This window comes from Diabrotica virgifera, chromosome 7 (genome assembly GCF_917563875.1).
Source record: "Diabrotica virgifera virgifera chromosome 7, PGI_DIABVI_V3a".
Lineage (NCBI taxonomy): Eukaryota > Metazoa > Arthropoda > Insecta > Coleoptera > Chrysomelidae > Diabrotica > Diabrotica virgifera.
Genome location: NC_065449.1, coordinates 139,543,151 through 139,556,167, shown reverse-complemented (window position 1 = coordinate 139,556,167; position 13,017 = coordinate 139,543,151). Strand labels below are relative to the sequence as shown.

Below are 13,017 nucleotides of genomic sequence, written 5' to 3'. Positions count from 1 at the left end.
ATGTCATTTTTGACACTTAATTGTTTATAAATAAAAATGCCCGCCAGATCCTACGCAGGAAATAGTTACAATTTGCTCTTATAGGTATTACCTTCGAAATAACGCTTAAGTACCCTGGCTGTTCAAGTGTCATGGAAAAAACCTTATTACCCTGGACTAAAAGTGGTAATCGATTGAGGATTGAAATAGCACAGCGTGACAGAATATCAGCCTAAGTGAAACATGAAGAGAAGGACACCAGACCATGGAGAGATTGAGAATCCCTCAATAGAGGAAGATCCGCAACATTTAGCACTATACACCAGGAGAAGCTAAAAAATCTTCTCAGTGCTGCTAGTAATAAAGAACTTTAATACGAACTGTGTAATTCGATATTAATGTATGGCTTGTATGGGTATTTGTATGTTTAAAAATGCATGAAAGAGAAGACTAATTCCTTTTGTTAAGGTTCTGGTATCTAACCAGGGACTATAACAATCATGATACACAATGGATTGCAAAAACCGGAAAAACTTCTTATCTAATCTTATCTAAGATAAGTTAAATTATGTTATAATCCAAATGCATATTTTCTGAGTAAAAGTGATTAAAACAACTGAAAAAGCTTAGTTAACTAATTTCATTATCATTGGATAAGAACTTTTTGATATTTTTTCAGTATTGCTGCATACTTCTTTTTTCAAATTGGTCAGAAGGTTATTTATTAAAAATATAATCCTTATAACCTAACACTTACTTTTTGTAATCCGTAAAGAACATAACACACATAAGTACGTTGTTCAACAAAAATAACTCGGGGGTCTCACGAAAATCCTTTCGAATCGTTTCAATGTATTGTAAGTCTAGTTTACTTAAATCTAAAACTTTGTTGTTATCATTGTTGTCTGTATTATTCACTGCACTGTTATTATTGTTTTGTGATAACTCATCGTTAACACTCACTTCACGTCCTTTTTTTGAACTACCACCACCCATTGTATATTACTGCATGATCACTTCACGAAGTATTTGCTTCTACTACTAACTGACAAGATTTATCTTTCAAGATTGATTAAGTTTATACAATATTTTATTATCAGATTTTATCCATTATTATCAAAATTTAAAATATTTGCTACTAAAAAACGTTCTAATTAAATCTGACTGTAATCTGAATATATTGTCTGAAGTGGAAGATATAATTCACAGAATAAATATTTAGAGGTAAGTAATTATATTTTTCCAAAGTGTATGGTTTTTCCATATTTTTGGTTAATTTAATTAGTTTGAAATTATCTTAAATCCACCTTGTTTATCAATTGAGGATATCTCGAAAAAAATTCTGAAAAAGCAATAGAAATATACTCGGAAATAGTCTTTGCTCATTCGCCATCATTTAATTTAGACGAATTAAGAGCGTAGACGCACATTTTCGGACCAATGCTTTTTAAATGCATTCTTAAAAAGCTAATAAATATATTTTTGAAAAATTTAAACACACAGTGAAATATTACATTATTACCAAGGGCTGAAAGTCCTCTAGAATAAAATCGACTATTTCATAAAAACCTAAAAATATAACTACATATGTATTAAAGAGTAAATGTGTTAAACCAGATTATTACAAGTACTGGCCATAGATTAAGAGCAAAATATTATTTTGAAAAAATATAGTTGTAATTCAGTGAAAACACAGCAACCAAAATAATGTATTAAATGAACAAAATAGTCGAGAGATTGCAACAGGCTCAAACTAAATATTATCCAACAAGTAAAAAGAGAAAAAACTAACTTAACCTACAAAAACTCATACTGAACTAAGGCAGCGGATGAAACTGGAGAACAATATAAGCAAAATAGCAAAATAAGATGAATAAGTCAACTTATTCTTCACCTCAAAGTAATCACCTCACCTAAATCAAGATCACCTCAAAGTAAAACAAACCTCAATAAAGCACAAAAAGACCTAAAAAAATTGATAATAGCAGAAAAAAATGTAAGCTTTCAGGAATACCTACAAAAACTAGATGCAACTCAAGCCACTGACTACTCGTTATGGAAGGCTACAAGGACTCTACGAAGGCAGAACTATACAGTCCCACCACTAAGAACGTAAACAGGACAATGGGCGAGAAGTCCTCTAGAAAAGGCCGAAACATTTGCGACACACCTTAAAAAAGTCTTTACACCAAATGAGGGAAATTACTCACTACAAACTGAAGAAGAAATTATTTCGATACTCACAAAACCTTATCAACTAGAACTTCCTGAAAAAAGATTCACAAAAAATGAGGTAAAAAATATTATACAACACAACATCGATCCAAAAAAGGCTCCAGGATACGACTTGATTACAGGAAAAACTCTTCAGCAACTCCCAGAGAAAGGCTTCCAATTTCTGACACAGTTATTTAACTCTATAATGAGACTAGGTCATTTCCCATCACAATGGAAACTAGCACAAATAACAATGATACTAAAGCCAGGAAAAGAACCAGAAAGTGTACAGTCCTACCGTCCTATTAGTCTTCTTCCAGTGGTATCCAAAGTTTTTGAAAAGTTGACACTTACTAAGCTAATGCCTATACTATAAAACAAAAAACTAATACCACCACACCAATTTGGGTTTATAAAACAACATTCAACAATACAACAGGTACATAGAATTGTAGAGAGAATCAACGAGGACTTTGAAAATAATAGGTACTGCTCGGCGGTATTTCTGGACGTAAGTCAGGCATTTGATAAAGTCTGGCATAAAGGCCTATTATGTAAACTAAAACAGAATTTACCCACAAATTACTATATACTCTTAAAGTCATATATCACCAACAGAAACTTTCAGGTAAAGTATGAGAATGAATACACAAACATACAACAAATTCTCGCTGGGGTGCCCCAAGGAAGTGTACTAGGACCTATATTATACCTTATATTCACGGCTGACTTACCGACAGACACACATATCACTACAGCCACATTTGCGGATGATACGGCAATACTATCATCGAACAAAAATCCCAAAATAGCCTCAGAAATCTTACAAAATAATCTAAATAAAATTCAACAATGGATGACAAAATGGAGAGTAAAAATTAATGAAAACAAATCGCTACACTTAACATTTACCACGCGTAGGGAAACATGTCCGGCTGTATACTTAAACGATAAAGGAATCCCACAAGGGGATGAAGTCAAATATCTAGGTATGTACTTGGACAGAAGATTAAACTGGAGGAAGCATATATTTACTAAGCGAAAACAACTGGGTCATAAGTTAAGAACCATATATTGGCTGTTGGGCAAAAAATCAAAACTATCAACTGAAAATAAAATATTAATCTACAAATCCATCCTAAAACCAGTGTGGACTTATGGGATAGAATTATGGGGAACCGCTGCACATTCCAACATTGAAATCATACAAAGATTTCAGTCCAAAATATTGAGATCAATACTAGGAGTTCCATGGTTCTTAAAAGTTCCGTTAGAGTTAAGTGAACAATAGGTACTAAATTAATGTGTATAAGTTTATGTCAGAAATAGTCAGTGTTGTAGGCTAAGTTTTAAAAAAGGGGTGCATCACTGGATGCCTCCCTACGTGTCATTCCTAATTATTGTCAGTCCTATTACTTATTGTCTGTTATCTACCTAAACATTTAGGTTTAGATTGTATTCGCGGTGTGCAAGTACTTGGAAAGGGAAACGAGAAACGACTGTGCGCGAGTCGCGGAGAAATATTGCAACTATCTTAAATAATTCATATTGTCAATTGAAATTGTCAAATTGACGTATATTTTATACCTTCTGTCATTGAAGCAGAAAAATTATATATTGATCCACAATATTGATATAATATGCAATTATTATATAAAGGTAATTTAATTAATTGTGTTTTGAGTGCAGTACTGCATTTTAATAACTAATTTTATTTACTACATACAATTGTTCACGTTTTCATAACATAACCTGAATCTTATTTTTTCTTCTTACTATTTTTTTGGACTATGGCCTTGACAATTATCCAGTAACCAGGACTAATATAATTGGCCAATATAATTAAAAGTGCGAATAATAGTACAGAGCGAAGAAATAGGGGTCGCTTTGCCGAACTTGCACGGTCCCAATAGATAGATTGTAATAAATGTGGGGTTAATAAAAAAAAACTTATTCTTCTTCTTGTGCCGTCTTCTAACGAAGGGTGGCGATCACTTCTTTAAACGCTTCTCTGTCTTTTGCAACGTGAAATATCTGTTCAACACTGAGGGTAGTCCAATATCTGATATTCATCAGCCAAGATTTTCCCTCTTCCTTGCATGAACGTCCAATTGGTCCTAACACTTCTTCGTTTGAGATTTTTGCAGTCCAAGGAATTTTCAGAATACCTACGCCTATATAGCCACATTTCGAATACGTCCAATTTTTTTACGTATTGTGCTTTTAGAGTCCAAGCTTCTACCCCATATAGTAGTTGCGACCAAACATAACGTTCGACGAACCTCAATCTGATGCCCATACTCAATTTCTTATTTGTAAACATTGACTTGTATTTTATAAATCCTCTTCGAGCCATTTCTATTCTGATGCATCAACAAAGACAATAAGGAAAGACCTAAGAAGATACACAGTAGAAAGGAATAAACAAGCACAGGGCTGCTTTATCCATTAGGCAATATAGGCAGTTGCCTAGGGCGGCATATTATGAGAGGGCGGCAAAAATACTGTAAAAAAATATTTGTATATAAAAATTATGGATCTGGGTTCTGTCATTAAAGAGCATGAAGCTCTTTCAAATTACTTTACCGCAAGGAAGCCAAAAAATTGTGCCTAAATAAAGCATATTAAGAAATAAGAAAGAGAAAAAGAAAAATTCAATTTGACGAGGGGGCCGATGATGAACTAATCTTTTTAGCTAGTGATGAGATGAAAATCCACACATTCTGTATTATAAGCGACACTCTGATAAGAGACCTAAATAGACGTCTGGAATCTTATCAACTTATTTATCAACGTTTTTGTGTTAATAACAGATTCGCCAAAATTACAAGCCGACAAGCCAGTGCTGGCGCGTGACCTTGAGTGAAAATACACAGCGACAAATGCAGAATATGAGAAGGTCAGCCGCCAACTCTCGTTTGTCGCTCTGTAAGCAATGAAGAAATTATTAAAGAAGCTGAAAATCTGGTACAAAATAAAGACGACCAAGATACATCATTCATGCATGAATGCATTCAATTAAAGGATCATTTGAATACCACAATGAAATCACCAATTGACATATCTTAATATTTAAAGAAGAGTTAGTGCAGTCACTGAAGGTGGATATGAGCTATTACCTCCGATTTCGTTGAACCTCCATCGATTTGCATGAAAATTGGTGAATGGTTAGAGGATATCTCAAGGAACAAAGGTGACATGGTGTCAACTTGCGTGGATTCCACCCCTTCTCGGGAGTGAAAATTATAAAATTATTTTATTAAAAATATCCCCAGAATTCGATAGAGGGGCAAATTCTAATAGGTCTGGATCCCGCGTAAAAAAAAAAGTTGATTAATAGCAAGCTGAAAATTTGTTAATAGTTTAAGGGTGTCTAGTCGGATAAACTTCGATATATGGGAACACTGGAACAGGGGCAGTTTTAATTGTGGAACAGGTTAAAAATTTGGAATGGTCAGACCACGACCACGTTTTGACTTATGTAAATACTTTGTATATTGACATCAATAAACTGAATTGAATTGAATTGAATTGAACGAAAACGGCACATTTATTTTGGCCGACAGAACAGTCTTAAACTCTCCGAACAGAGATTAAACTCTCATGCAAAAATCAGACTGTTGTTTATCACCTGTCATACTTCCTGTCACTTGACATATTCTACATGTTCCACTCATTAAAACGCCCATTTGGTGATAAATATAGCTGTCTAATTTTTGCGTGAGAGTTTAATCTCTGTTCGGAGAGTTTAAGTCTGTTCTGTCGGACAAAATACATGTGCCGTTTTCGTGGTCGACCGTTCCAGATTTTTAACCTGTTCCACAATTAAAACTTCCCCTGTTCCAGTGTTCCCATATATCAAAGTTTGTCCGACTAGATACCCTTAAGCTATTAACAAATTTTCAGCTTGCTATTAATCAACTTTTTTTCATATGCGGGATCCAGACCTATAAGCATTTGTTGCATAAGTTATTAAAATAAATCAAAACTTTTTGAGTTATTAAAGATTTTAATTTTTTGTGAGAAAAAAAATTGAAGCTAATAAAAATGAAATATACTCCTTACTGAAAAAACCATTTAATGTTAACTAAATGTGAGTTCAGGTAATTGAATGTATATTTTTTTCGGCGAGTACCCAAATCTAAGTATCCAAGCTTAAATGACGGGAAAATGATGCATTTTATAACATAACCTTATTAAACATTTGTCAAAGTACTTAGAAATATCTATCAAATGAGCCCCCGAATAAGTTGATAGCATTAAAATTTATGCACCAAATATTTTTCAAAATTTATCTTTTAAAAATTTTTCCAAAAAAGTTATTGTTTTTTTAATAACTCCGTTAGTTTTTACGATATAAAAATTTAAAATATTTGATACAGAGAAAACTAAAATTTGGTTATACATATATCACTTTTTACGTATATTGAGTATTTTTGGAGTTATTATCAAAACAAAATGAAAATTACGATAATTTTAAAAATTCTGATTTTTTAAAATTATATCTTTTTTTTAAATATGCATTCTAAACCGGTCAAAATTGTTGAAATCATTATTTATGCTAATATAAAGAAATTCTGGTAAGGATTACTATAAATTTTAATTTTTGTGGAAATGGTGTACGTTTAATTTTTCACTTTTTCTTAAAAAGTTCTAAAGGGTTCTCTCATTTTCATCATAACTTGCTTCATTGTGATAACTTCTACTGGAGCTCATTTGATAGGTACTCCGAAGTACTTTAACAAGTGTTTAATTAGTAGGTATATTTTATAAAATGCATCTTTTTCCCGTTATTTAAGCTTGAATACTTATGTAGATTTGAGTACCCGTTGAAAAAAATATACATTCAATTACCCATAACTCACTTTGAATTAAGATTAGTTTAATTCTGTAAGTAAGGAGTGTATTCAGCTTTTTATTATCTTCAATTTTGATAAAAATAACTTTTTTGTAAAAGCTTATAGTTATTGAGTTCTACGTGAAAAACAGCTTTAAACATATGCATTTTTTTACGAAAAAAATAAAATCTTTGATCTTTAATAACAAAAAAATATTGATTTATATTAATAACTTTATATAACAAATTTTGCTTAGAATTTGTCTCTCTATCGATTTATGGTATTATTAAAAAAATAATTTTTTATTCCCAAGAAGGGGTGGCATTCACCACCACGGTAAAAGCGCAAGTTGGCATCATGTCACCTTTATTCCTTGAGGTATCCTCTAACTACTCACCCATTTTCATGAAAATTGAAAGAGGTTCAACGATATCGGAGCTGAAAACCTTCAGTGACTGCACTAAGTTGACTGAAAGATATTTTCCCTAATTTTGGCATTGCTTTGCACATTTACTTGTGAATCCCAGTTGCCATCGTGTCCACTGGAAGGTAATTTTCGAAAATGTCAAGAATTAAAAATAATTTCCCATCAAGTATGACGTATGACGCAAGAACGTGTTAACAATTTGTCGATTTTGTCAAGAAAAAAAAAATTTTTGAAAAGAAATCTCTGATGTGATCGAACTGGAATGAAATGTTTTTCTGTTATAGGTATATAAACATAGTAGTTTAAATCCGTTTTTGGTGTTTTTGCAAATTTCTGCAATTTTTTTTCGCAAAAATGGTACATGGTTGAAGGGCGGCTACTAGAGAATTGCCTAGGGCGTCAATTGACCTAAACGGGGCCCTGAACAAGCAATAGAAAATATGGGCATGAAAGATTTAAGAGCGAGCATACAAAAGGGAAAAGTAGAAATTAACAAACTAATAAATAGGGGAGTGCATATAGATTTTCACTTCGGAAAAAATCAAATAAGATAGAACTTTTTGTAATTTCATTAAGAAATGTTTAATAAACAACATATGTGTGTGCTTCATTTTTTTATTAAACAAATGAACTACGAAGTTTGATGTTTTTTTTTAAATAACTCCGAAAATATAAATTTTAGAACAAAACTGACTTGACCATTGAAAAATTCAGAAAATTTTACAAAAAAAAACCTAATATAAAGAATTTTCTAAAATTAAATCTGTATCTTCTATAATTTTTTATTTATAACGCTAAAGTCACCCTTCTCACAAACATTGGCGCACTGTAAACTAGCGTACGGCGAAGTGCACGGTTGAGTTATTTTAATGTAATTCTTTAACTAATGGATCAAATGAAATTTTACAAATTGAACCTAAAAGAAGAATAATTAAGCTATCTTACGGTTGTAATAAAAAGAAATAAAATGTATGGGCATAAGTACGGTGGGGGCGGAAAGTGAGCCTTACATGAATTTTGTTTAATAGTTATTTATGATATAAGTGTTAAAAGTACACGTTTAAGGCACGCATGTGAAAGTTTGCAGAATGAGCGAAAGCGAGTTCTGCAATTCACATGAGTGCCTTAAAAATGTACTTTTTAACACGCATATCACACAATATTTTTTCTACACGCGTAATTACAGGACAATATCTACAAAAACTTTTACTTGAACTTGACTGACATTCCAATTTTATATTTTTTGACATTACATCAAAATTGCATATACGGTCAATACGAACTGCAGTGCCTTAAAATTTTTTTAAATCACTAGTGCCTTAAAGTAGCTTTTTTAACGCTCGTATGGAGTGCTAAAAATTGCATTTTTAACACGGTTGTAGAAAAAATGATTTAAAAATGTGTAACTAATACAATTTTTCTTATAAAACCCTCAATTTTGCACAACTTACCTTTCAAGCAGCGTACTAAATTATGTTTCATTCAAAAAAAATCTCAAAAATTTAATTCAAATGATATGACGTCTTAAAAAATGTAATTTTTGAAATCTTCATAGTTTTATAGAATTACCACCACTTTAAGACGGTATTACTCATGGACGTGTCCATGGTATTACTCAAGTTTGAACAGATCTATTACACTTTTTTAAAAGTGCTTTTTTAAAGCTTACGATGTAATCTTTAAAATGCACTGAATTATTTTACTTTAGAAATAAAATAGACTAGTTCTTTTTGAGAAAATTAAGAAAGATAACAAAAATGTAATATACACTTTTTTAAAAGTGCTTTTTTAAAGCTTACGATGTAATCTTTAAAATGCACTGAATTATTTTACTTTAGAAATAAAATAGACTAGTTCTTTTTGAGAAAATTAAGAAAGATAACAAAAATGTAATACAAAAACCGAAAACTACCAGCTAAAAAAATGTTTATATAAAGTGATCAAAACTTTTTTCTGTAAAACTTACCTAAAATACATTTAATAATAAACTTCAACAATAATAAATGTTCAACAAAAAAATTTTTTTTTAGATCTTATACAGTATGTCTGCGTAACTTGGAACCTATTGATAACTTTTTTATTGTTTTACGAAAAAAGTTATTCTTTATAAAATACTCTGCATCGTATATAATCTAAGATGCAATCATCAAATATCAAATTTAATGAATTTTATACGAGGTATGTCAAAAAATATGAATTTCACTCAAGAGTAAAGTATCGTTAAATTTCACAATATCGAAAATTGTTATTAAGAAAAGTTGTTTAGAATTAAAAAATTTGTTTTAGTGTTCAATTACATCCTTCTAATTAAAATATTGTGAATAATAAAGGCACAAAACTCTTAAGAAAAATTCATATTTTTTACATACCTCGTGTAAAATTAAAAAAGTTTAATATCTGATAGTTGTATCTTAGATTTTAGACCAGGGAGAGCATTTTATGAAGAATAACTTTTTTTTTTCGTAAAAGTGATAATAAAATAGTTATCATGTAATAAAATGATGACGAGTATCCGTAATTTGAAAAAAAATTGAAAAAATTTTTTCGATTAGAATAATGTACAGCCGGTTCCTAAAAAAACTGATACGACTCTTAGTAAGATTTGATCATGTTGAGCAGTGTATTTGATTGATCTGACATTATATTTATTATGACAGACAAATAATAAAATAAACAAACAACAAACAACTGATTACATATTATGTTAATTCATAAATTGTACTAATTATTAAGGTCTAAATGTTTATATTATTTTGGATTCCTGTATTTTATAAAGAGTATATAAATATATGAAAGTTTTTACATCAAATAGATCACATAATTATTGTAAACGTGGATTATACAACAAAACAAATTAATATTCAATATAAATAAATAAAAACTTAAGAAATAGAGAACAAGTATTAAGTTATAATCTTTTAAGATTTGTAGTGTAAGCGTTTTTGCACTGCATTGTTAATAATTATTAAAAAACAGCTCCGAACTCTTGGGAGAAGCCGATAGGTTTCTTTGTATATGTCTACAATAACAACTAAAAAAGTTGTCAGATACCTGGATATTTCCGTCGTGATAAAGTTAGGTGAAATTTATATTTTTATAGTAGAGGATCTTCGAATCCGGAGCAATCCTATACTTTTTTTATTTTTTGAAACCGGTAAGCACAAAATTAAACTTTTTAAAAAAATTAAAACAAACTGTTTAAAGTATATTTATTTTTAAGAAATCATATAATAGAAGTATAACTTCTTACGTGCGTAAAAAATACACACACATTATTTTTTTATTATTATTGGAATAAAACAAACGACTTACTCAACAATATATTGAAGCAAGAATTGTAACCAAATTAAAAGATAACTGGGCACTATCATAGGCAGCAAAACATTTTAACATAAGCAGAACCACAGTTTTTCTATTAATAAAAATGGAGGGAACAAGAAACTCTCGAAAGAAAGCGAGGGTCTGGAAGACCAAAAATATCTGCCGCTCATGAAGATCGTATGCTTTTGGAGAGATTAGAAGAGAATCCTTTTGAAGATGCGAAAACTGCAAGAATTATGTCACAGTTTGGAAGACCAAAACTATACTAAATTTAGGTATATAAAAATAAAATTAATATTTTGTGATATCTATATCAGCATTGATAACAGCTTGTAGTCTTCGGTCCATCTGCGTGAAAGGAACTATGAAATTGTCTTCTTCAGCGAGCTCTTCCCAAACCTGTTGTATACTGTGCCACAGCTCTTCAGCATTTTGAGGTAAAAAATTACGTTGATACAACCGTTTTACAATAACCCCCCAGACATTCTCGATTGGGTTTAAATCTGGACTGTAGCTGGGCCATGGTAAGGTTTCGATGTTGTTATTCTGGAGCCACTGGTTTATAATATTTGCAGTGTGAACAGGACAATTATCTTGTTGGAGGATAAAATTATTTTCTGGATACAACTGTTCTACACTGGGAAACATGATGTTTTCTAGAATATTCAGATAAGTCTGCCCAACAAACCTGCCATCAATACGCCATACAATTCCCCATTCCTCTAGATGAAATCCATCCCCATACATTGACGCTAAAATGACCAGCTGCTCGATATCTATCAACATATAGAGTATTAAATCTATTATTATCTGGTCTATACACCCCAATTTTGACCTTTTTAGAAGATTGAAAAATTTTTTCATCTGTAAATATTATTCTATCCCAAAAATCTTGATTTGGTAACTGATGGTTTAAAGCAAATACATAAAAGTCTTGACTGTTTCTGTTCTGGTGTAAAAGCTTGTTTTTTTGCTGCAGTTCGGTACCTAAGACGCGATGCTTTAATTCTCCGCCAAGTTGTTGTCTTTCTTCCCGGAAACTGTGACATAATTCTTGCAGTTTTTGCATCTTCAAAAGGATTCTCTTCTAATCTTTCCAAAAGCGTACGATCTTCAGCGGTAGATATTTTGGTCTTCCAGAGCCTTGCTTTCTTTCGAGAGTTTCTTGTTCTCTCCATCTTTTATTAATATTAAAAACGGTTGTTCTGCTTACGTTAAAATGGTTTGCTACGGCAGATAGTGACCAACCATCTTCTAATTTCGTTACAATTCTTGCTTTTAGTTCTTTCCTAGCGTGTGGAGACATTTTTTGAGGTTGAACCAGAACTGTCAATACTGACAGTTCGTATGGGTCGAACAGAATAAGCTATCTGACAAATTTTAAGATTTGGCAGTGACATTGACAGTATGTAAATATGTATTTATTCTTCAAAATACACTGCTCAATTTTCTACAAAATACGCTTCAAGAGTCGTATCAGTTTTTTTTGGAACCAGGTGTACTTGTATATTTAAACATAGTTTTTAATTTCAAACAACTTTTCATAATAGCATTTTTTGATATTCTGAAATATAAAGGTACTTTACTCTTTAACGAAATTCATATTTTTGACATAACTCGTACAAAATTAATAAAATTTGATATCTGATGGTTGAGTTTTATATTTTTGACTATCCAGAGCATTTTATGAAGAATAACTTTTTTTCGTAAAATTGATAATAAAAAAGTTTTCCATGTGGTTCCTAGCTACGCAGTCATACTGTATAAGAGCTTCTGTATGAGAATTTTCAAATTGCAATGCCATATTCGGATTCAGTATAATCAAAAACAAAATAGAAACATATTTGATCAAAGTAAAATGATGAATTTAACGATATTTTTAAAATTATTAATACAAAACAATTGTTATTGTTTAAACAATTAATAAACAATTAGCGGCCAAATCCGTGAGTAGAACTTTTTACTTTAACATGTATATGAACTAAAAAATTACGTTTTAGAAAAATATAAGCTTGTTTGAATTTTTCCGAAACAATGTGTTGGGTTATTACTGTACTGATTTATTTATTTGTGAACTATTACGTGAATTGACTTTTAATTATTATTAAATAAATAAAAGACTTACTTGAAATTGTTTAATTTATAACACTTACAATTTAACACTTAATTTTACAACAATATATCTAATTTATTTTACACTTACATACTAACTTATTTAATTCATTTGCAAATATT

At 30.8% G+C, this 13,017-nt stretch overlaps 2 protein-coding genes across 2 annotated transcripts in view; one reads left to right on the top strand and one right to left on the bottom strand.

Moving 5' to 3' along the window:
- LOC114336165 (uncharacterized) overlaps positions 1–1,201 on the bottom strand; it is a 49,327-nt gene extending 48,126 nt beyond the window's left edge. The window contains exon 1 of the mRNA XM_028286494.2: positions 737–1,201. Within this exon, the coding sequence (XP_028142295.1) occupies positions 737–975 (239 nt within the window). The 5' untranslated portion in view covers positions 976–1,201. The remainder of the gene's footprint in view (positions 1–736) is intronic.
- Positions 1–13,017, top strand: part of LOC114336164 (CAD protein) — a 206,016-nt gene that overhangs the window by 146,089 nt on the left and 46,910 nt on the right. The window lies entirely within an intron of this gene.